The sequence below is a fragment of the Phyllobates terribilis genome, unplaced genomic scaffold (genome assembly GCF_046119375.1).
Source record: "Phyllobates terribilis strain yellow unplaced genomic scaffold, ASM4611937v1 Scaffold_4__5_contigs__length_816908805, whole genome shotgun sequence".
Lineage (NCBI taxonomy): Eukaryota > Metazoa > Chordata > Amphibia > Anura > Dendrobatidae > Phyllobates > Phyllobates terribilis.
The window spans coordinates 70,310,536-70,336,463 of record NW_027362764.1 but is presented as its reverse complement, the minus strand read 5'-3'; the positions used below and the strand labels follow the sequence as shown (position 1 = coordinate 70,336,463).

Genomic DNA, 25,928 nt, shown 5'->3' with positions numbered 1-25,928 from the left:
AAAAATTATATTCAGTTTGCAACCTGATGGAGGTCTGTATAGATGGATTAATAGAACAAGTCCCACACACAGCTAGAAGCCCAAATATTTTTTCAGAGGTAGATGCAGAAAAAAATTATATTCAGCTTGCAACCTGATGGAGGTCTGTATAGATGGATTAATAGAACAAGTCCCACACACTGCTAGAAGCCCAATATTTTTTCAGAGGTAGATGCAGAAAAAAAATTATTTTTAATTTGCAACCTGATGGAGGTCAGTATAGATTGACTAATAGAGAAAGTCCCACACACTGCTAGAAGGCCAAATATTTTTTCAGAGCTAGATTCAGATATAAATTATTTTTAATTTGCAACCTGATGGAGGTCAGTATAGATGGACTAATAGAGAAAGTCCCACACACTGCTAGAAGGCCAAATATTTTTTCAGAGCTAGATGTAGAAAAAAATTATATTCAGTTTGCAACCTCATGGAGGTCAGTATAGATGGACTAATAGAACAAGTCCCACACACAGCTAGAAGCCCAAATATTTTTTCAGAGGTAGATGCAGATAAAAATTATATTCAGTTTGCAACCTGATGGAGGTCTGTATAGATGGATTAATAGAACAAGTCCCACACACAGCTAGAAGCCCAATATTTTTTCAGAGGTAGATGCAGAAAAAAAATATATTCAGTTTGCAACCTGATGGAGGTCAGTATAGATGGACTAATAGAACAAGTCCCACACACTGCTATAAGCCCAAATATTTTTTCAGAGCTAGATGCAGAAAAAAATTATATTCAATTTGCAACCTGATGGAGGTCAGTATAGATGGACTAATAGAATGATGCTATGCCCAAAAGATTTTACTTCACTAGGTGCAGTAAAAAAATTGGTATTCTATACACAGGTGGTATATCTTGCAACACAGATAGGCTACTCCACTGACTAACACACTCTGCAATAGGCCAAAAAGGATTAGCTTTGCTAGATTCAGCCAAATGCTGTGAAAAAAACTTGCACAGCACTGGCACAGACCTGCCTGGCAAAAACTGATATTAACTGATGTAACCTAGTCCTGAAAAAGACTGCAATTACAATTAGTCTTTACTCCCACAATCTATCTATTTAAGAGCACAGACCTGTCTGATAAAAGTCGTAGGAAATGCTGTAACCTAGTCCTTAAAATGACTGCAATCACAACTATTCCCTACTCCAAAGCTATCTGTAGATTTGTGCGAAAATTGGCTTGAAATTAACAAGGTATAGCGCACACAGCAACAGCGGTGCCGTCTAACACGCAGCTGCAGCAGTGAGAAAATGGTGGCGACGGGGAAAATGGCTTGGTCTTATAGGGCAAGGACATGTAACATACACAGCCAATGAGACATGCCCTTGCTTGTGTGAAAAAAAGCACTTCGCTCCGTGTGTGCGCTGCTGATAGGCTGACAGATTGCACCTCCCCACTGTAAATGCGGGAAAGAGAAAAAAAAAATGGAGATCTTCATTATTCCTGCAGAGATCCATCCCCTGCCCCTCCCCCTACCCCGCTGTACACTCAAACTGCGTATTAACATTAATTTTCATCATTACTGAGAAAAAATCCAGTTATGATTTTGGTGCACGAACAGTTATCGAACATAACCTCGAACAGCCGAATTTTTCTCAAATCGTTCGTGTTCGCCGAACGGCTCGAACACCGCCCAAAACAGCTCGAATTTGAGATTGGCGAACAGTTCGAGTCGAACAACGCTCATCTCTACTTGTTATGGCAGTTTCTCAAGAAACAGCATCAACGTCCACGTCCCACCGCAGCGTTCAATCGTCCATATCCGAGACCAAACAAAAGCCCAAATTCGCAGCCAACGCCCCACAGGCCACAGTCCTAAATTCGCACATTACACGTCTGCTTGCGTTGGAAATGCTGTCTTTTAGGCTGCTGGAGACAGAATCCTTCCGCAACCTTACGGCGGTGGCCGTTCCTCGGTACTCGGTCCCCAGCCAACACTATTTTACCCGGTGTGCCATCCCCGCACTACACAAGCACGTGTCCCAAAACATCTGCCGTGCCCTCAACAACGCAGTTACTGGGAGAGTCCACCTGACAACAGACACGTGGACAAGTGCTTGAGGCCAGGGACGGTACATCTCCCTGACGGCACACTGGGTAAACATAGTGGAAGACGGGACCCAGTCGGACCTTGGGACGGAACACATCCTCCCCACACCGAGGATTGCGGGCCCTATGTCAGTCAGAGTTGCCCCCACAGTGTACAGCTCCTGCGCATCATCCTCCTCTTCCTCCTCATGCTCAGCCTCCATCTCAGATATCACCACATCAGTTACAAGCTGGAAGCACTGCATTACTGCCTCAGCCAAGCGGCAACAGGCTGTGCTGAAACTCATAAGCTTAGGTGATAAACCTCACACTGCTTGTGAGTTGTGGACAGCTGTGAAAGAGCAGGCAGATCTGTGGCTGAGACGGCTGAACCTACATCCAGGCATGGTCGTGTGTGACTAAGGCTGTAACCTGGTGGCGGCTCTGAGGCGAGACGGGATCACACGTACCATGCCTGGCTCATGTGCTTAACCTCGTGGTTCAGCGGTTTCTTAAATCGTACCCCGAGTTGCCAGATCTGCTCGTCAGAGTACGCCACCTGTCAGCTCATTTTCAGAAGTCGGCTACAGCTTCCGCTGCCCTTGCTGTGTTGCAGCAGTGTTTGCAACTTCCGGCACACCGACTGGTGTGTGATGTCCCCACATGTTGGAACTCTACCCTCCACATGTTGCAAAGAATTTGTGAGCCGAATAGAGCAGTTGTGGAGTACCAGCATCAACAAGGCCGTCGATATTCAGTTCAGACTCCACACATAAGACCTCAGGAGTGGACCTGGATGTCTGACATATGTACTATCCTGACAAACTTTGAGAAGTCCACCAAGATGGTGAGTAGCGATGACGCCATCATTAGCGTCAGCATCCCACTTGTCTGTCTTTTGCAATGCTCTCTGCAGAGAATTAAAGAGCAGGCATTGCAGCCAGAGTATGATGAGAGGGATCAAGAAGTCGTAGCGGGCGATTACACACAGCCCAGCCTCATCTCATCCCAACGTGCATTGGGGGACAATGAGGGAGAGGAGGAGGAAGAACAGGAGCTGGTATCATGCGCTGTAGACGGTAGTACCTGTACAACTGTCATACCGTCGGTTCAGCGTGGGTGACCTGAGGATAGGGGGGAGGAGGAGGAGGAGGAGAGCATGGTCAGTCGTCATCTTGGTGAATACACGGAAGTCTTGCCCGTTACCAGTCTGGCACGCACGGCTGACTTTATGTTACGCTGCCTTAACCGTGACCCTCGCGTTGTCAAAATGTTGGGTGACAGTCATTACTGGTTGGTGACACTTTTAGATCCCACATACAAGGAGAACTTTCACTCTCTTACTCCTGAGTTGGAGAGGTCTACAAAAATGGGGCAGTACCAGAAGGCCCTTGCTGCAGAACTGTTAAAAAATTCCCATCTGAACACGATAGCGGCAGAGGTCACAGTTCGTTGCCCAACCAAGGCATACAGGCGAGAGAGACGTAAATCCAATCCAGCAGAGGCAGGGGAACACTGTCAACATTCTGGGACAGTTTTCTGAGACCCGCCCAGCTTACAGGCCCTGAGGCGCGGGATACTCTCACAAGGAGTGGAAAGTTTCAAAAGATGGTGAGGGAGTACCTTGCCGACGGTATCAGAGTCCTCCGTGATTCCTCTGTGCCTTTTAATTATTGGGTATCCAAGCTGGACACTTGGAATGAACTCGTTCTGTACGCCTTGGAGGTCCTGGCCTGCCCTGCTGCTAGCGTGTTATCGGAGCGTGTTTTCAGTGCCGCTGGAGGAATTATAACTGATAAGCGCACTCGCCTGTCAACTGACAATGCTGACAAGCTGACCTTTATCAAAATGTAGAGGGGCTGGATTGGGCCAGACTTCTCATCATCACCAAATGACAGCAGAGTAACATAAAGTCAAATCCACTGTGTTATTTCGGGAAGTGTATTTCCATGCAGTGCTTCACACCCACACATGGGTATACGCTTCCTCAGTTCGGCTGTTTTTTGTTCTTCTCCTTATCCTCAGCCTCCACCACCACCATACCACCAGGGTGACCATGGTCCGTGTTGCCAGCATTGCAAGTTCCTCCGTCTTAATTTTTGGCAGCTTTTGCTTGGAAGGCATAGACAAAGACTATGGGAGACCCACTCCCCAATAATGGGAATAATGTTTTTAATATGCTGTACTGCATTGCTCTTGTAAGGGGCATTAAAATCATCTTGTTAAGCTACTGTGACCTCCACGTCTCTTCCAAGAGTCATTGATATTGTCTTTTTATTCCACTGGGACCTCCACGTCTCTTCCTAGGAACAGAAAGCTAAGGAGATGGATGGCCTCATGATCTTGAATAATTTGCTCGTTGTGTAGGAGGCCGACCACTGCTGCTGTCTACCTTCTGATCTTTGTGTTGAAGCCTGATTGACCCAGGACCCGCAATCCTCTATGTCTGGAGGATGTGTTGCATCCCAGTGTCCAACTGTGTCCCGGCTTCCACAATATTAACCCAGTGTGAAGGCATCAGTGAGATGGACCATCACTGGCCACATTCACTTGTCCACGTGTTTGTGGTTAGGCTGTCCTTCCCACTAAATGAACTGGGGAGGGCACAGGGAATGTTTTGGTATGCGCGCATGTGTATAAGGCGCACTGAGACAAAAAGGGGCGGCTGGGGACCGTGTGTGGGCACCCGGCCGCGGTGCGGCTGGGGATCGAGTATGGACACCCGGCCACCCCCAGGTGGCTGGGGACCAAGCATGGACACCCGGCCGCCGGGCGGCTGGGGACTGAGTATGGATACCAGGCCGCCGACGCAGCCATGACATGGCGGCCAGATTCCGCCTCCACATGCCTAAAAGGCCCAATTTCAAGTGCAAGCAAACAGTATGGTATTGCAGCCTGGGGGTGGGTGGGTGGCAGGCTGCATACTTGCGCTTGCATTGCAAGGAATGGGGGAGGTACAATTGAACACTGCCCTGGGACAAGGACTTGAACGGGGATAGTTGCAAGTCTGCAACGACAGGTGCAGGGCGGGAGGCATCTTTGCATGTGCCATGAACAGGGGGTTGGCGTGCACACACTACAGCAGAATAGGCTGTCCTTCCCACTAAATGCACTGGGGAGGGCACAGCTAATGTTTTCGTATGCGCGCTTGTGTATAAGGTGCACTGGGACAAATAGGGGCAGCTGGGGACCGAGTATGGACACCCGGCCACCCCTTGGCGGCTGGGGACCGAGTATGGACAACCGGCCGCCGGGCTGCTGGGGACTGAGTATGGATACCAGGCCGCCGACGCAGCCATGACATGGTGGCCGGAGTCTGCCTCCACAAGCCTAAAAGGCCTCATTTCAAGTGCAAGCAAGCTAGCAATATGGTATTGCAGCCTGGGGGTGGGTGGGTGGCAGGCTGCACACTTACGCTTGCATTCCAAGAAAACAAAGCAGATGCTAACTTCTATCATCATCATCATGCTCCTCACCTTGGCACTTTCAACTCCCCTGATGGAGAAGCCAGGGCCCACCGGAGGATTCTGGTTGTCTGGTGGGCTCGTCCAATGCTGCCCTAAAGCAGGCCAGGCTAAGAAAAGTGTGGGGAAGGTTACCGGGACAAATAGTGGCGGCTGGGGACTGAGTATGGAGACCTCACTGCCGAAGCAGCCATGAGGTAGTGCCCAGCTTCGGCCTCCTCCAAACTAAAAGGCCCAATTTCAAGTGCATGCTAGCAGTTTAGTATTGCAGCCTGCTGGTGGGTGGGTGGTTGGCTGCATATTTGCGCTTGCATTGCAAGGAATGGGGGAGGTACAATTGAACACTGCCCTGGGACAAGGACTTTCACGGTGATAGTTGCAAGTCTGCATCTTCTGATGCGGCAAGGATCACTTCTGATGGGCACACTTTTAGGCAGTGACCTGGGTGTCAGAGATGCTTCCAGGGGTCTTCCCCATGCTGTTCCTATGTCTTTTCAGCACTGTATGCATGTGTCACACAGCACATGGCCAGATAAGGTTGTAAAATGTTAAAATGACATTTCCCGGTGAATACATTTGTCACGGTTGAAAGCAATACAAAAGTGCAAAAACGCATAAAAAATGCTACTTGTGAACATAGCCCAAGGTGAGGAGGAGTATTTTTTGGGGGGGTTATTTATTTTACCTTATACACAAGTCTTTACCCTGGAAAGGAACTGCCTTAACATATTTCACAGGAAAGCAGTTTCAGTTTAGTTTTTGAACGTTTTATTCTGAGCCCTTAACAGTGGCTTAATTCCTCTGACCACATTGTTGACAGCAGTGACCTGGGGGTCAGAAATTCTTCCTGGGGCGATCCCCATGCTGTCCCCATGTCATTTGAGCACTGTCACTATCGTTTTGGGCACTTTTTAGGCTTTCTACAGACTGCCAGGGGTGCCGCCGCAAAAATGCTCGGGTCTCCCATAGACTAACATTGGGTTCGTTGCTCGGGTCGAGCAACTGAGTATCACGGTGAGCTCGGCCCGAGCTTCGAGCACCCGAGCATTTTACTGCTCGCTCAACACTAATGGTAACTTTTTCATGGAATGTGGATGGATGTGCTGTTAAAATATACTAATGATACACAGATGGTACAATAGTCTACACATCTCTTTTAGAATGCCAAGTTTTTGACACATAAAAGAAAACTCATACCAAGAATCATTGTAGAACTGTTTCCACCTTTAATATTACCCATAATCTGTACAATTCTATTGAAAAGTAAGCTGAAATCTTTTTGGTTGGAAAAAGTAAAATAATGATGAACTAAAATGTTGTGGTTGCATACACACCCTTAAATTAATACTTTGTTGAACAACTCTTTGAATTTATGACAGCATTCATGTTTTTGGTTATGGGTCTATCACCATAGCACATTTAGTATTGGCAATATTTGCCCATTATTCTTTGAAGTATTACTTCAAATCTGTCAGGGCCATTCAAAAACTTTGATCTTCTTCTGATGAAGCCATTCTTTTGTTGATTTGAAGGTATGCTTAGGCTCATTATTGTCCTGAAAAGTGAAATTCATCTTCAGATTTTTGGTAGAGTCATGAAGGTTTTGATGGAAAATGTACTGATATTTAGAACTGTTCATAATTCCCTTCACCTTAATTAAGTCCCCAGTTCCAGCCACTGAAAAACAGCTCCAAAGCATAATGCTGCCTCCACCATGCTTCACTGTGGGTATGATGTTCTTTAGGTGATGCACAGTGCTTTGGATTTATGTCCAAAAAGTTCAACCTTGGTTTCCCAATGCTTTTGACAAACTTGATGTAAGTTTTGGCAAAATATAGCGGGACTTGTAAGCTGTTTACTGACAATGACTTTTCCTGTAAAATGCAACTAGGAAAATGTTGGAAAATCCTCTTAAAACAGCTAAACTTTATATGGGGTTAATCAGAATCAGTGTAAATGATGGCGGCTGTGTACTGATTATTATTTAACATGAGTGTAAATGTGATGTGATTCTGAACACAACCACATCTCCAATTAAAAGAGGGTGTTCACACTTATGCAAGCACATTATTTCAGTTTTGCTATGTTTATTCCCTCCCCCCTCAAAATAATTTCAGTTTGTTTCTCAATGGATTTGTACAGGTTATGGGTGACATTAAAAGTGGAGAGAGTTCTGACTAATTCTCCTTGATATTATTTTTTTTCCATGACAAAAAACTGGCATTTTAACAGGGGTGTGTAGACTTTTTATATCCACTGTGCATTGAGGTTTTTTTACATCAAACTATCAAGGATGCCAATAACGTTTCTCATCATCAGTGCTTGCCACTTAAATGTATATTGGCATTCTCAGGAAGTTACCATACCAATTGACCTGTTTCACAAGGTATTTGGACTCCAGCAACAAATCCTGGTTAACCACTTCGCGCCAGATCCTGTTTTTGCCTTCGTGACCGGGCCAATTTTTTCAATTCTGACCACTGTCACTTTATGAAGTAATTACTCTGGAATGCTTCAACGGATTCCCCTGATTCTGAGATTGTTTTTTCGTGACATATTGTACTTCATTATAGTGGTAAAATTTGTTCGATATAACTTGCGTTTATTTGTGAAAAAATCTGAAATTTGGCGAAAATTTTGAAAATTTTGCAATTTTCAAACTTTGAATTTTCATGCCCTTAAATCAGAGAGATATGTCACACAAAATAGTTAATAAATAACATTTCCCACATGTCTACTTTACATCAGCACAATTTTGGAACCAAACATTTTTTTTGTTAGGAAGCTATAAGGGTTAAAAGTTGACCAGCGATTTCTAATTTTTCCAACAAAATTTACAAAAACTTTTTTTAGGGACCACATCTTATTTGAAGTGACTTTGAGGGGCCTTCATGACAGAAAATGCCCAAAAGTGACACCATTCTAAAAACTGCACCCCTCAAGGTGCTCAAAACCACATTCAAGAAGTTTATTAACCCTTCAGGTGTTTCACGGGAATTTTTGGAATGTGGAAGAAAACAATGAACATTTAACTTTTTTTCACAAAAATGTTACTTTAGACCCATTTTTTTTATTTTAACAAGGGTAACAGGAAAAAATGGACTACACAATTTGTAGTGCAATTTCTCATGAGCGCGCTGATACCCCATATGTGAGGGAAAACCACTGTTTGGGCCCACTGCAGGGTTCGGAAGGGAAGGAGCGCCATTAGACTTTATGAATGTAAAATTTGTTTGAATAATTAGCGGACGCCATGTTGCATTTGTAGAGCTCCTGATGTGCCTAAACAGTGGAAACCCCCCACAAGTGACACCATTTTGGAAACTAGACCCCTTAGGGAACTTATCTGGATGTGTGGTAAGCACCTTGAACCCTAAGGTGCTTCACAGAAGTTTATAATATTGAGCTGTAAAAATAAAATTTTCACATTTTTCCCACAAAAACGTTTTTCATCCCTTAATTTTGCATTATCATAAGGGTAATAGGATAAATTGCACCATGAAATTTGTTGTGCAATTTCTCCTGAACACGCCGATACCCCATATGTGGAGGCAAACCACTGTTTGGGCGCACGGCAGGGTTTGGAAGGGAAAGAGCGCCATTTTACTTTTTGAATGTAAAATTTGCTTGAATAATTAACGGACACCATGTTGCATTTGGGGAGCCCCTGATGTGCCTAAACAGTGGAAACCCCCACAAGTGACACCATTTTGGAAACTAGACCCCTTAGGGAACTTATCTAGATGTGTGGTGAGCACCTTGCACCCCCAGGTGCTTCACAGAAGTTTATAATATTATAACATTTTCACATTTTTCCCACAAAAAATGTTTTTCATCCCTTAATTTTGCATTATCATAAGGGTAACAGAAGAAATTGCACAATGAAATTTGCTGTGCAATTTCTCCTAAGTATGCCGATACCCCATATGTGGGGGAAAACCACTATTTGGATACACTGCAGGGTTCAGAAGGGAAGGAGCGCCATTTGACTTTTTGAATGTAAAATTTGTTTGAATAATTAGCCGACACCATGTCGCATTTGGGGAGCCTAAACAGTGGAAACCCCCATGAAATTTGTTGTGCAATTTCTCCTGAGTATGCCGATACCCCATATATGGGGGAAAAGCACTGCTCTGGTGTACGGCAGTGTCCGGAAGAGAAAGGAGCGCTATGTTGGCTGGGATAGGTTGCAGACACCATGTCACATTTGAAGAGTCGCTGACATGCCGAAACAGCAGAAACCCCCACAAGTGACCCCATTTTGTAAACTACACCTCTCAAGGAATTCATCTAGGGAAGTAGTGAGTATTTTTTAATTTTTAAATTTATACCATTGGACAGTGAAGAAAACATAATTATATTTTTACCACAAAAAAATGTTTTACCCTCAGATTTTACATTTTCACACAGGGCAATGGGTAAAAATGGTGCCGAAATGTGTCACACAATTTCTTCTAAAAGTGGCAATACCCCATATGTGGCTGTATCGTACCGCTTAGCCATATGGCGAGATCTGGGAGGGACGGAGCACTATTTGACAATTGGAGAACAAATTATTGTACAATAGGCATTTGGATTTGGGAGCACAAAATTTTCTGAATTTCTTTTGGGGGGCAAGGGCCATTTCGCTTTTCCAGAGCCTTTCTGCTACTAGTAACTTGGAAGTCCCTTATATTTTTAACAGATGACGGACCTGAGTGGGGACTAGCTTTTTTTGAGGACTGAGTTGAAGCTTTTATTGGGAACATTTTACGTAACATTTATCCGGCGCTCTAGGCTGAGCACTTACATTGGGGTTTCCATCTAAATTTCCAAGTGATGTAATTCAGATGAAACCCCTGCGGGATCCATTCACTATAATGAGGCAGCAGAGTTACTCTGGACTCTGTCTGGCCTGTGTTTAGTGGTGTCCTTTTTTTCAGAAGTGCACAAAACCGTGGCCAACCGCACTTTTATGCACGCCTAAAAAAACTGACACCGTGGGATCACAGGCCAGACGGCATTCACAGTGGCCTATATCTGCCTCATTACAGGGAATCTTCTGTCATGGGTTCCGTCTGAATCACGTATTTCAGAGATTTGCACGGAAACTCTGGTGTAAGTGGTCAGCGCAGAGCGCAGGATAAATGTGAGCAGAGCCTTACTGCGATCTTTGGGAGATATAATAAACAAATCAGTAGCAGGTGAAGAATTGGTTTTATTTATTTTTTACGCCGCTCATCGTGCGGTATAAGTGATGAGATTACTTTATTCTTCGGGTCGGTGCGATTACAGAGATACCAGATTTATATCGGGTTTTTATGACTGACAGCTGTCACACACTAAAAGACTATTTTTTGAGAGCTATAATTTTTCCATATTTCGGCCGACAGAGTCATGTGACGGCTTGTTTTTTGCGGGACGAGTTGAGATTTTTATTGGTACCATTTTTCGGTACGTGACATTTTTGATCGCTTCCTATTCCGTTTTTTGGGAGGTAAAATTAACAAAAACCAACAATTCAGGAATTGTTTCTTGAGGTTTTTTTTTATGCCGTTCTGCGTGTGGTAAAAGTGATAAGGCAGCATTATTCTTCGGGTCAGTACGTTTACAGTGATATTACACTTACTGTATATTTTTTTATGTTTTGGCGCTTTTACACAATAAAACAATTTTATAGAAAAAATATTTTTTTTGCATCGCTTTATTCTGAGAGCTATAACTTTTTTATTTTTCGGTTGATGGAGCTGTATGTTGGCTTCTTTTTTGCGGAACAAGATGACGTTTTCAGCGGTACCATTTTTATTTCCATTTTGCTTTTTGATTGCATTTTTTTCCACTTTTTGTTTGGCGATATGATGAAAAAGCATAGTTTTTTGCTCCGTTTTTTATTTATTTTTATTACGGTGTGCACAGAAGGAGTTAATTAGTGTGACAGTTTTATAGATTGGGTTGTTTCGGACGCGGTGATACCAAATATGTGTGCTTTTTTTGTTTTTGTATAAATATACGGATTTATTGGTTTAATATTTTATTTATTTATTTTTATTTATTTTGTGATTTTTTTTTTAACAGTTTGAAAACATTTTTAAGACTTTTTTTTTTACATTTTTACTTAGTCCCTGTATGGGACATTCATTTTTATTTTTCTAATCACTGTTCTCATGCAATGCAATAGACATGTATTGCATTGCATGAGAGCTCTGCTGACAGTTTTACATGGTCTGTCTCCTGCTAGACTTCAGCTGCAGACTGAGCATAGTAGGACACCATATATGGTAGATCCGGAGGCAGTCATGTGACCTCCGGCTGCCATGACAACGGCAGGTCCTGTAAGACATCAGGGGGCCGTCGGAGAGGTAAGTGGACGACGCCCTCTCCTCTCACTATCTTCTAAATGCCGCGATCACTATAGATCGTGGCATATAGAAGATAGCAAAGGGTTAACATCATTGGGACCTGATCCAATCAGGTCCCGATGATGTCCCCTGTCAGAGCTGTCGCTCTGAACCGCAACCGCAGCACTTGCAGGACCCTGGGGGTCCTGAGGGCTGCGGGACCACGGACCACTCATAAACGTCGGCGCTGCACAGAGCCCAGGCAGCGCCGACGTTTATGTACAGTGGGCGGTCTGGAAGTGGTTAAAGCACAGAAAGTCATATTGCAAGGCTCGTTAAAGGGTTGATATTGACTTGCAGGATTGCTACTTCCAATGGGTGGCACTAGAGTTTAAGTTCTCTTCCTCTCTGAAGAAACAATTTGCATATTTAAATTCCCAGAATAGCATACAAATCGTTTAAGTCTCCTCACACTGGCATACCAAACCTGGCTTGTCACTCTCCACAAGGAGAAACCTTACCTCTTAAAGCACAGAAAAGAGAAAGATGTGGACGTTCTGAACAAAACTTTTCTCCAATGATGTAGAGGACTTCTTTAAACCAATAGGAGTTTTGGAAAGCAAAGTTTTGCTTTAAATATACTGAACATATCAAAACAATGTAACAGATGTAATAAACCATCAAACATATTGCCTGAAATAAACATGTTTTAAGTTCTGGCAGGCACTCTTTCCTGTTCTTTACCCTCATATCAGTCAAACCTGATTCTGATAATGTGACCGAATGTTAGGCCTGACTCAGCTGACCATAATGCACTACGGTAAAGGAATGCCTTCAACCTTGAGCAGCACACATAACCAATTTGTTTTGGTTTCTAGATGACCATTGGAGTCTGTTTGATATCTACATTAGTCTACCAGAAATACATCTACCCCTTCAACCATTATGATCCCCAACACCTTTTTTGCACTTGTATCCCTACTTTTGCTGACTTATAATGCATATGGTGCATCTTACCATCTTTATTTCCAAATGTGTGGTCCATAGTAGGTCTCAGAGACTGAGATGAATATCCTCCTAAAATCCAGTCAAAATTGTCAGCTATTGAGTTTTTCCACCCGCACATGCCATTTTCAAACGTACAAGAGGTCCCACATTGTATTTCATCCGTATTATCCCCACAATCATCCACAAAGTTGCACAGCTTTTCTGGTCTGAAGCACTTTTTATTTTGACATTCCAAAACTCCTACTGGGCAATTTTCTGGGAGAAAAAAAATATGGCGTTAGGTATCGGCTTTACTAAAATGTAAATAACAAGCAAATCTAGAAAAATAAAACCACTGATGTTTTACATCTCTGCTACTCAGATCAGACAACTCAAGACATTTGGAGACACAAAGTCCTACCTTTACCAGGTCTGTGCTCTGGAGGACTTGGGGCTATTGCAGAGGATGGAAAACACTCATTTGTGAGAACGATGTCATCCAGAGCTAAATCTGCTCTTTGATCTCGGCCAATTTTCCCTTCGAAAGTGATGTAGAAATCTTCTTCCAGACTATTGAGTGGTAGCTCTTTTCTCTGCCAGAAATTTCCTTGATCTCTGGTCAAGTTTAAAAGGAGGTTCTCACGACCACTCACTGATACCTGATGTATGGTCAGTGATCCAATACCCTCACCATACATGTGGAAGTAAAAGGAGATCTGTGGAAGAGAAGACAACAGCAGTGTTGAAAGAAGAATTAGTTAAAGGGTACTATTTAATGCTTCTCACAGTTAAACAAATTGTAGTTGTAAGTTATCCCCTATTTACTGATTGCAAGGGGTCCAACCACTGGGACCCCCACAGATTGCGAGGGAGCAAATAACAAGTCCTTAACCATGTAGATGGAAAAAATAAAAAAAGTTATGGCTCTTGGAAAAAGGGGTATAAAAAAACTAAACTGCAAAATTGAAAATTGGTTCCAATGGGAAGCGTTAAATCAGAATTTTGTCTTTTTCCCTCAAAGTTTAGATTTTTTATTTCAGAATTCTAACTTAAAGAAGTTGTCCACTACTTTAACACTGATGACCTATTCTTGGCATAGGTCATCAATATCTGATTAGTCGGGGGTCCAACACCTGGCACCCCTGCTGATTAGCTGTTCTGGCGGCAGCGGGCTCCGGCCAGCTAGAAGTGGTCACTTGCAGAGCTGGCAGTCTTCTGATAGTGGCCACGACTGGGTACTACACATCCTCCTCCTTTTGATTTGAATAGGAGGTGGATGTGTAGTAACCAGCTGCGGCCACTATCAGAAGATGGCCAGCTCTGCAAGTGACCATTTTCTGACGGCGGCCATCGCCGCGGACACCAAGATCAGCTGGTCGGCAGGGTTGCTGGGAGTCGAACCCTGACCGGTCAGACATTGATGACCTATCCCAGGGATAGGTCATCAATACTAAAGTAGTGGACAACCTCTTTAACTCAGAATATCATAAATCTGTTTTTATATAATTTTATCACACAGCCTCAGGGGTAGTGGTGCCTGAAGACATATACTGTAACATATTCCAATTCATGTGTATTGTGTTACTAACTCGACATGTGTATCACTTGTAATTGGAGGCTAGATGGCATATCCATAGTCCTAAGATCAATCTTTTTTATTGGATCTTCATGATAAAGTGTGCATAATAAAAGTCCCTGAAATGATAAACTCACTGACGCGTTTCTGACGTTCTGTCCTCCATATTTTTTTTCAAATTGCGAGTTGACGGTACACAACAGGAGTGGCACTCCTCTTCCTTCTCTTAGATCAGTAAATCACAAAGAATTTTCTCATCTTTGCATCTTTGGTAAGCCAAATTACAGTTTCTATGTATCACTTGTACTATGCATAATTCAGCAGAGCTGCGATAGATCAATACTTTTTATAGATTTTAATTTCACTTTATTTCAGAAATTCATGATCTCTCAGAGGTCAAACATACCGTGCAGTTTCTGCTCCACTTGCTGATCATTGGTCCAGAAAGCCTAGCACTCTGGCCAGGTAAATGTGGAAATGATCCTTCTATAAAAATATAGAACCCAAATGGGTTCTGCAAAGTGTGATCAGTCACTGGACCAGTACCAACAGTTGGGGTGCTTCCAGCTCGAATGCTCCAGTCAAAATCATCGGTATCATTCTGCTTCCAATCACAAAGATCAAACTCAAAATTACAACGTCCAAGATAGGAGTCTAGAGAGTACACAGAAGTACAATTTGAATCAGTGACATTCACTAGTTTAGCTGTAAGGAAAATTATATAATTAGTCAAATAACATTAGTTTAAGTCACACATGTCAAACTCTGGCCCACAGGATGAGTGTATTTGGTCCGCAAAGTCAGTCGGGGCCATTATTCTGTATGGAGGACCATGTGGTGCCATTATAGTGTTTGGAGCACTGTGTAGGGCCATTATACTGTATGGAGGACTATGTGGGGCCCATTATACTGTATGGAGGACTATTTGGGGTCCATTATTCTGTATGTAGGACTATATGGTGCCCATTATACTGTATGGAGGACTATGTGGGACCATTATACTGTATGGAGGACTATGTGGGGCCATTATACTGTATGGAGGACTATGTGTGGCCCATTATACTGAATGGAGCACTATGTGGGTCCATTATACTGTAAGGAAGACTATGTGGGGCCCAGTATTCTGTATGGATGACTATGTGGGCCCAGTATACTGTATGGAGGACTATGTGGGGCCCATTATTCTGTATGGAGGACTATGTGGGGCCCATTATTCTGTATGGAGGACCAGGTGGGGCCATTATAGTGTATGGAGCACTGTGTAGGGCCATTATACTGTATGGAGCACTATGTGGGGCCATTATACTGTATGGAGCACTATGTGGGGCCATTATACTATATGGAGCACTATGTAGGGCCATTATACTAGATGGTGCATTATGTCAGACCATTAAACTGTATGGAGGTTGGCCCTCAACTTTGTCCAAGCTTTTCATTTTGGCACTCTGTGTATTTTGAGTTTGACATCCCAGGTTTAAGTGTCACAGGTGTGTCAGATGTGACAGACAGTCTCTCTGCATCTGGCTGCAGAAGGCCACTGCGTTTGGCATTGCAGACATCTTCCTAAATCCTTCTCACTTTTGGACCCAGGGGCAACCTCCCTCCTGCTCTGATTGACACACCTGGTCTGGGTGTTTATAAACTCTCAGTCTGCTGCAGGGAGTCGCCAGTGATATTCACATTTTCCCTTGTGAAGGCTTGGAGCTACAGCAGTTGCCTTTAGAGGACGTTTGGTGTTATCTCTCTGGTATCTGCTCAAGCTAAGTTTTCCCCCTTTGTTTGTCTCCCTTGTTGTCTATAGTTTATAGTGGGGACTGACTAGTGCTCACCCCTCCTTATCTAGGGCTTAGCTCTAGGGATATACAGGGCTTAGGTCTCCTGCTTGGCGATTGGTGTGGAACCTATATAGGGATGGTAGGGTAGGCAGAGTGTCAATAGATCTGCCTAGGGGTCTCCACTCCCCCTTTCCCAAGTGTCTGGGCTTCCTTCCCCTCATCCCTTTGTGTTGCACTTAGTCTTTCCCACATTGTGCATGACATTAAGTCTACCCATCATATACTGATCTACATAAAGGGCATAACCTCTATGTAGTCTTATTACAGGAACTCAGAACCATGGGGGTTTTCACAGAGACTACAGAGAGTGTCATTCCTGACTCCTCACCCTGGTGAGCCTGACCTCCAAACTTGGACACATTGTCCTTTGTGGTCAGACTGGACATTTCAAACATACTATAGGAAGGTGAGGGGTTAAAAGAGACAAGGTATTTAATATGCCAGACGCCCGCCCTTAATTTGCTCATTGTCCAGTTACAGACCTGAGATTTCAAAATTACAAACTATGCCGCCCTAGAAACTTGAGCCCAGGACCAAGCATATAAATGGTGGGTTACATAATGGAAAGGTGTTCGCTTGTGGGGTCAAATTCAGTTGGATGTGATCCATAAACACTTTCTCTTACCCTCATGGAAACAGAAGAATATCTTTAGATGGAAATGTTTAGGCATTTATGTTATTTCTCCATTTTTATAACTGTTTTGCTTATTTGTGTATTGCTTTATTTTTTCTTTTTATACCTTTTTTCATATTAAAGCTTAAAACTTTAATAAGTTTGGACTTTGTATGCTCTAAAGAATCCGCAGCCTTTCAGAGAGTGTGTAGCCTTTTGCCGGTTGAGCAGTAATATATATTTATGGGACTCCTCAACCCGTGTGTCTGATGAGTGATGGCAATGTGTTACATATCCGGAGTGTGTGGACTGTGTTGGAGTGTGATTTATGCTCACTTTGCAGTTTATAACAGAGACTGAGTGCAAGATTGAGTGAGAGGAGATAAATTAACTCTTGCAATCACAGTCCACATCACGTGCTGAGTAATGATGAGCGAGTATGTTCTGTTAACCCTTTCGGCGAGCATGCCCGGGTGCTCGCCGAGCATCTTCAGCGTGCTCGGGTGTTATGTTTTAGTCACTCCGTGCTCATGATTTGCGACTGTTTGACAGCTTTAATACGTGAGGAATGCCTAAGAAACAGGCATTCCTCACATGTGTTAAAGCTGTCAAACAGTCGCAAATCATGAGCACAGAGTGACTAAAACATAACACCCGAGCACGCTGAAGATACTCGGAAAACACCCGATCATGCTCGTAAATCTTGATTAATGAGCATGCTCGCTCTTCACTACTGCTGAGAAGTGTATATGTGACAGTAGCATTAAAGAGTGTAAAGCATATATTCATGTGTTCAATATCAGAGATGGAGCAAAACAACACTAGAAGTTGTAGTGATCAAAAGAAGATTTACACGTTGTGTATATTTCAGTTATCAGTTATGGGGCTACAAAAATAATTTTTTGCGTGACAAAAAGTTAAAAAAAAATTTTTTGTTAGGTAATTGGTATTTTTTTTGGAAAGTAGAGGAGTAAGCTCTCCTTCAGTGATGGAGGGGAGTAAGGTTAATGGGGGAGGGCAGTGGTCAGGTATACAGGGGGGTTGTGTTGGTTGAGCAGTAAAGACTTGCCTGATTTGGTCGATCTTGTTGAAGTGTACGGTAAAGTCTTCGACAGAGATGAGGGAGGTTGAAGGGTGGCGGTGGTGGGTGGAGGTGGGAGTTAAAAGTGTTTAATAGCTGTTTGGGGTTGTGGTATAAAGAGGATATGAGGGTTGTGAAGTAGGGCATCCATCATGTAATAATACACTTGTTGTGGATGTAGCTTTGGAAATAAGGCTAATTGAGCTTAGGTCCCATGACAGAAAAAGACAAGTGCATGCTTTAGCCTCTTTCTTCATCAGGACTTAATGCACAGCCTGTGAGAAGTAATTTATTCCATTCACATGACTGGGATGGCGTAGGCACAGAAGTTATGCCTGTGCCATTCACAGTAGGAACTGGTTGTAATATACAGCTAGCACTGATGTTAGCAGTTTAACCACTAAGATAACACACTAAATAGTGACCCCAGCATCCAAGGAATTTGACAGAGGGAGATTGCTCGCTCTGTAAATCCATTGCCACCTGCAACAAAATTGCTTTGACAATTAGAGGCCTAATAATGGCTTCTGTGTCTACAATGTATGGAAGCATATTTTATCCTGTCTGATGCGGGGTCTAATTGTCTGCCTGTCAATACAACACTGACAGGCTGGGTTAACACACTGCACTGTATAAGTAGTGCACTCAATTAAATGCTAATATCCATATCTCATGTGAATGGCACTCCAAAAATCATTAAAACTAACAAGACTCAAAGTGCAAAAGCATGAGCGGTGAAGCAATCCATCAAATTAAAGCCACAATATTTTGTGGAATATTAAGGAAAAAGCTAGCGGCGAAATGCGCATCGGGGTGAGGGGACATAGGACCAGCTGAGTGGGACTTCCGTGATACGTACTCTATACCAGCTATTCATAGGTATTTTCAATTCATTTTGATAGCCATATATTTGACTACAACTGTCTTACTGGTCACAATTGGCCGCTATATAGGGATGCTTATTAGTCTGGTACTCTATTTCTGACATACCTCTATTTTGTACTTTTACCAACTCATTAGAACTTAAGTCTGTAACATCCCTAGCGGTGCGCTGGCATGGCTTACCATCTCCCACCATGCAAGACCGCCATCTTACCTATCAATCCAGGCTGCACACTTTGCTCCAGTACCTGCTGTGTCTCTTGTCAGATTGCTTAGGGCGGCGGAGTGGCTACTGCCTGATTCTTATAGCTACTGTGTGCACACTCCTAATGCCTCCCCAGCCTATTGCTGTGAGTCACTGGATACTTAAACCCCCTCCACCCAGTAGGGGTTGCCTGAGCAACACTTTTCTTCAGTGTGTTCCCTGCAACTGAATTGCCAGGTCCTGTCCTGTATCTTGTCTGTTCTGCCCCTGGGGGCTGTATACCCAGGCCAGTTACCTGTACCTGTGACTTCTAGTCTGTCTCCGCCACCCTGGGGGCTGAGTTCCCAGGCTCGTTCTTGTATCTTGTCCCTGGTTCAGTTCCTGTCTGAACTGTGTCCTAGCCCGTTACCTGTTTGTCTCTATGTCCGAACCTTCCCTTTTCCTGCGGTGTCTGAACCTGCACCTAGCTCCAACTCGTTGTCTCTGAACTTCTGTTTGTGAGTTTTGTGCACACTCGCTACTTCATTGTAAGTACGTTGTGTGTATCTGGCTCTGCTTGTTCACCGCACCTGCGGTTTTGCTCTGCTCTGCTTGTTCACCGCACCTGTGGTTTCGCTCTGCTTGTTCACCGCACCTGCGGTTTCGCTCTGCTCTGCTTGTTCACCGCACCTGCGGTTTCGCTCCGCTCTGCTTGTCCACCGCACCGGCGGTTTTGCTCTGCTCCGCTCTGCTTGTTCACCGCACCTGTGGTTTCGCTCTGCTCTGCTTGTTCACCGCACCGGCGGTTTCGCTCTGCTCTGCTTGTTCACCGCACCTGCGGTTTCGCTCCGCTCTGCTTGTCCACCGCACAGGCGGTTTCGCTCTGCTCTGCTTGTTCACCGCACCTGCGGTTTCGCTCTGCTCTGCTTGTTCACCGCACCTGCGGGTTTTGCTCTGCTCTGCTTGTCTACCGCATCTGCGGGTTTTGCTCTGCTCTGCTGGTTCACCGCACCTGCGAGTTTTGCTCTGCCCTGCTTGTTTATCGCACCTGCGGGTTTTGCGCTGCTCTGCTTGTCTACCGCACCTGCGGGTTTTGCTCTGCTATGCTTGTCTACCGCATCTGCGAGTTTTGCTCTGCTCTGCTTGTCTACCGCATCTGCGAGTTTTGCTCTGCTCTGCTTGTTTACCGCATCTGCGAGTTTTGCTCTGCTCTGCTTGTCTACCGCACCTGCGTGTTTTGCTCTGCTTGTCTACCACATCTGCGGGTATTGCTCTGCTATGCTTGTCTACCGTACCTGCGAGTTTTGCTCTGCTCTGCTTGTCTACAGCATCTGCGGGTTTTGCTCTGCTCTGCTTGTCTACCGCACCTGCGGGTTTTGCTCTGCTCTGCTTGTCTACCGCACCTGCAGGTTTTGCACTGCTCTGCTTGTCTACCGCACCTGCGGCTCCGTTCTTGTATCCCAGTCTGTATTGGTCCCTATCCTGCCTGCGTTCCTATCTGCCAGTACCCGCCTGTCTGCATGCCAGCCGTGCCTGCCAGTGCCCAACTGTCTGCATACCAGCCGTGCCTGCCAATACCCACCTGTCTGCATACCAGCCGTACCTGCCAGTATCCACCTGTCTATATGCCAGTCTAACCTGCCTGTTCCTGCATTCCCCAGTGTGGGTCAACAGCTGTGACCGGGGTCTGACCTGGAGTAGCACCTGGTCCCTCTGCTCAGTTCCTCCCTGGTTCACGGAGACGACTGAGCCGCCGTGCAACCTTGGTCGGACCGGGTTGATACTTAGTCACGCCCCTCCAGGCACTCCTCGGTTCATGTTGCAGTGGGATCACAAATCACGCTCACGCCAGTCAGTCCGGGGCGTGTGCGTAACAAAGTCCATTCACATATACTGTATATACACTGCTCAAAAAAATAAAGGGAACACTCAAATAACACATCCTAGATCTGAATGAATGAAATACTCTCATTAAATACTTTGTTCTGTACAAAATTTAATGTGCTGACAACAAAATCATACAAAAATCATCAATGGAAAAATCAAATTTATTAACCAATGGAGGCTTGGATTTGGAGTCACCCCCAAAATTAAAGTGGAAAAACACACTACAGGTTGATCCAACTTTGATGTAATGTCCTTAAAACAAGTCAAAATGAGGCTCAGTATTGTGTGTGGCCTCCACGTGCCTGTATAACCTCCCTTCAACTCATGGGTAGGCTCCTGATGAGATTGCGGATGGTCTCCTGTGAGATCTCCTCCCAGACCTGTACTAAAGGATTTCGCCAACTCCTGGACAGTCTGTGGTGCAACGTGACGTTGGAGGATGGAGCGAGACATGATGTCCCAGATGTGCTCAATCGGATTCAGGTCTGGGGAACGAGCGGGCCAGTCCATAGCTTCAATGCCTTCATCTTGCAGGAACAGCTGACACACTCCAACCACATGAGGTCTGGCATTGTCCTGCATTAGGATGTACCCAGGGCCAACCGCACAAGCATATGGTCTCACAAGGGGTCTGAGGATCTCATCTCGGTAACTAATGGCAGTCAGGCTACCTTTGGCGAGCACATGGAGGGCTGTGCAGCCCTTCAAAGAAATGCCACCACACACCATTACTGACCCACTGCCAAACCGGTCATGCTGAAGGATGTTGCAGGCAGCAGATCGCTCTCCACGGCGTCTCCAGACTCTGTCACGTCTGTCACATGTGCTCAGTGTGAACCTGCTTTCATCTGTGAAGAGCACAGGGCGCCAGTGGCGACTTTGTCAATCCTGGTGTTCTGTGGCAAATGCGAAGCATCCTGCACGGTGTTGGGCTGTGAGCACAATCCCCATCTGTGGACGTCGGGCCCTCATACCACCCTCGTGGAGTCGGTTTCTAACTGTTTGTGCAGACTCATGCACATTTGTGGCCTGCTGGAGGTCATTTTGCAGGGCTCTGGCAGTGCTCTTCCTGTTCCTCCTTGCACAAAGGCAGAGGTAGAGGTCTTGCTGCTGGGTTGTTGCTCTCCTACAGCCCCCTCCACGTCTCCTGGTATACTGGCCTGTCTCCTGGTAGCGCCTCCAGCCTCTGAACACTACGCTGACAGACACAGCAAACCTTCTTGCCACAACTCGCATTGATGTGCCATCCTGGATGAGCTGCACTACCTGAGCAACTTCTGTGGGTTGTAGAGTCCGTCTCATGCTACCACGAGTGTGAAAGCACAACCAACATTCAAAAGTGCCCAAAACATTAGCCAGAAAGCATTGGTACTGAGATGTGGTCTGTGGTCCCCACCTGCAGAACCACTGCTTTATTGAGTGTGTCTTGATAATTGCCAATAATTTCCATCTATTGTCTATTCCATTTGCACAACAGCATGTGAAATTGATTGTCAATCAGTGTTGCTTCCTAAGTGGACAGTTTGATTTCACAGAAGTTTGATTTACTTTGAGTTATATTCTGTTGTTTAAGTCTTCCCTTTATTTTTTTGAGCAGTGTATATATAGGGTGTTAATGTGGCACCCCTGAGGGTTCGACAGCCACAGGTATGCTGCACTTCTCCAATGGAGTGTGGTGTTCCTCCTCTGAGGTAAGGCCAGTGTGATGGTAGTGACCTAGCCTTTTGCATCCAACACCACATTTCCACCAGAGGGAGCTAGTTTGCACTAGGTGCTGCTCCCCTGGTTTCAGGGAGACTGGGGAACACAAAGTGGTAGGAACCAGTTAGTGGGTGTGGGTGGAGGAACACTAGTTAGTTACACTTCAAATTTCATATTTAATAGAATGCCATCTTTGATCTTGGTCCTTCGGTTCTTCCGCTGGTTCTTTTTGGTCCATCAGTCTAGCCTTTGCTAGTCTGTCGGCTGTCGCTGTGCTGTCAAAATACTGTGTGTAATGTGACTTCCCTCCGGGAGCGCAGATCCTGTGTGGGCCTGCACCGGCATGGGACACAGCTCTCGTACCCCGAACTTTGGGACGAGAGGTAGGTTGCAGACAATGAATGTCTCAACCCGGCCAAGGACCAGGATCAAGAAGGCCCGGGAGCTTTAGAGTGTGGCTCCCTAGCAAATGGGTCCCGGGGAGGATGCAGACGGAGCGGATCACGCCACCTGTCCTCGCCTACCTTATCTATTCAGAGGGATTCCGGCTGCAAGAGGGGTACCGGCCCCCGACACCCGATCTCGTACTCTACATCCAGGACGGGAAAGCCCGGTTAGGCCCTGAGGATCCCGCCGGGCTTCGGATGGAGAGGAATTGCCACCCGAGCCCTACACCTGAGAGGAGCTCAGAGAGGAGACCCGGCCTATCTACACACGCACAGACGGGAATGGGTGAAGTTTGTAGTAAAGGAATACTCTGGTGCAGGGTCGCTACCAAACACTGGACTTGCTCGGAGGTAGTCGGACCCCCGTCCCTGGTGGCCGCAGGACTCCGCGAGGAGCAGGGAGTCACCTTCCCGCTAACACATCTGAGTGAGTAAAGCCTTGGAAGTTCACCCCTATGGCCTCCGGACTGTTCATTACGCGCCATACCATGCGACGTGATGCCCGTACTCCCGCGCTACTGCAACCCCCTCTTCTTCCTGTCCTGCCTGCCATGAGGCCCTGCTCCGCCTGTGGGGAGCAGCGAGAACTTTAGCCACCATGACACCAGGCCTCAGCGGACTGTAGCGGCGCTGGTGGCCCTTCACCAGACACCACAGGTGGCGTAGTCGTTAACCAGCCACTCAACCCGGAATTGCCCACACCATCTCTTTCTAATGTGACGGCCCTGAGCACGGGTCGGGCCCAGGCCACGGCTGCATCCCATCTCTTCAACGCAGGGCCCGACACCGAGTCCCCCAACACCCAGGGTAAAACACGGGCTTTCTGAGTAGAGGCGTCACAACAACAGATATTGTCCATTCACACACATATATATATATATATATATATATAGGGTGTCAGCAAATATTGTATGGATATTCTATCTAATGTCAGGTTATTGGCTCCTTCCAGACATTTTTGTCCTTAGGTTTATCACACATACAGGTGGGTCACAGTATCCTAATGCTCTGATATTGAATACCCTGGTAAATATTTATGATATTGTTGGGATTTACTCCTTGTGCTGTTCCTATGTTCTCTTTATGGTACTTTGCTTTTTTCTTATGTTTTTAATAATCAATTTCAATATTGTGGTTTTAATTTGATGGATGGCTTCACCGCTCATGCTTTTGCACTTTGAGTCTGAGCAAGTTGTTAGTTCTAAGTAGTGCACTGTATCATTGGAGTAATCAAAAGTTTGCATGTTCAATTCCTATTGGGAGACAAATAAATACTGCAAAAAAGAGAGTTGCCAACGAGGTGTGAGGTAGTTTTATCTGTTCAACGAGTCATTTGACAAATAAAAAAAATCACTGAATCCAGCTGAGCAAAATACAATCATATACAGTATATGGTAGGGCCCCGGATATGTACGGGAGACTCTATTATGGATTCATACAACTTTAAACTTTAACGGAGCAGTAACATGGCTGCATGCATGATTCCTCGCAGTGGTAATGTGCCACCTTGCTATTACAGTTCTGTTGCGGTAACCTAGTTATGTACTTCTCTGAAAAAAGTTTCACATTTTCATGAGACGACAGCAGGAAATCACACAATATACTGTTTGTGCTGGAAGTCAATCTGTTCTCCTGTGCTTTATTGTAATATGTCAATCCTGTACTGTATAATATGGACTCCTAGTCAATCTGCTGTGCTGTTTTATTACTGATGATGATCCAATCCAAAAATATATGATGATAGGCAAAAAGATGATTTCTTCTCTAAAGGGATGTAACATTGACTGCAGGGAAAATGAAGACATTTCTGTACAGTCCTTTTGGGAATTTCTGTATGCAACCCTGGAAATTATGGGTTAGGTCACTGTCATTTAGTTAGATCTATTATGAAGGGGACATCTGGCCGGATATTAAAATTATAGTGTCTTGAATACTAAATATGTGAGAAATATACTCATTGAGGTTTCAAGTATAATGTAGATCCATGTGTATAGAATTATAGGATGCTTAGAACTTAATTATAGTCCGTATGGTCCTGTACTATAGAGTGACGTGTACTCTGTACAACGCCATATGGTGCCCATTCCACCATATTATGGAGGTGTTCTCGTTTAGAAGCAATCTCCTCAATACAGCATCAGATGGAAAATGGGAGAATATTTGTTTCTGTCCAATTTCACATGAACCAAAGAAAAAGCCTGTTTATGACTCAGTATGACATCAGAGGCAAACAAAGGTACAATATGGAGCTATAACTTTCTAAAGCTGCTGTATTAAAGATCCATAATTAGGGCTGGTTTTAGTTGGAAATTACCTTTGGACCCTGTTTCCCAAGGGGCTTCCAAGAAAAATAACCCCAGGAGCAAAGTAAAACCATATAAATAAGCAACAGAAGTTTTGGGATTTTGAAACATAATTGGAAATTGTCAAGCCCATGGATTAGCAGTATGTCTGGAGGAGGAAGAATGAAGCATAAGCCAAAAAGGGCCCAACTTTATAAAGAATAGAAGAGAAAAAAACACTAAATACAACTTCGTTAAAAATATTTAAAAATGCTCATTGGCATCCCCATACATCATTAAATATAACACAATATCCCTCTATACATTACCGTATTATATTAAATGATATGCCATTGAGCATTTTTAAATATTTTTGATAAATAAAGTTGAAACTTGGGAGTCGTTGGAACTTTGCTTCAAAAGATGTCCTGTAACATTCAGGAACGCCCGTCAAAGTTGCTTGACTTGAATCCTATAGAAAATCTATTGGGAGGAAATTGAAGGAAACATTTGCAGCACAAACACAACAATATTATTGAACTGGTGGTTCTTGCCCATAAGGACTTGGCTAAGATTCCTCAGGAATGCTGTCAGG

At 44.7% G+C, this 25,928-nt stretch overlaps 1 protein-coding gene across 1 annotated transcript in view; it reads right to left on the bottom strand.

Annotated features, from left to right (window-relative positions):
• Nucleotides 1-25,928, bottom strand: part of MALRD1 (MAM and LDL receptor class A domain containing 1) — a 900,174-nt gene that overhangs the window by 342,298 nt on the left and 531,948 nt on the right. Inside the window, exons 25-27 of the mRNA XM_073677476.1 lie at nt 14,829-15,076; nt 13,268-13,562; nt 12,877-13,122 (exon numbers count right to left, since the gene is read on the bottom strand). Of these exons, the coding sequence (XP_073533577.1) occupies nt 12,877-13,122; nt 13,268-13,562; nt 14,829-15,076 (789 nt within the window). The remainder of the gene's footprint in view (nt 1-12,876; nt 13,123-13,267; nt 13,563-14,828; nt 15,077-25,928) is intronic.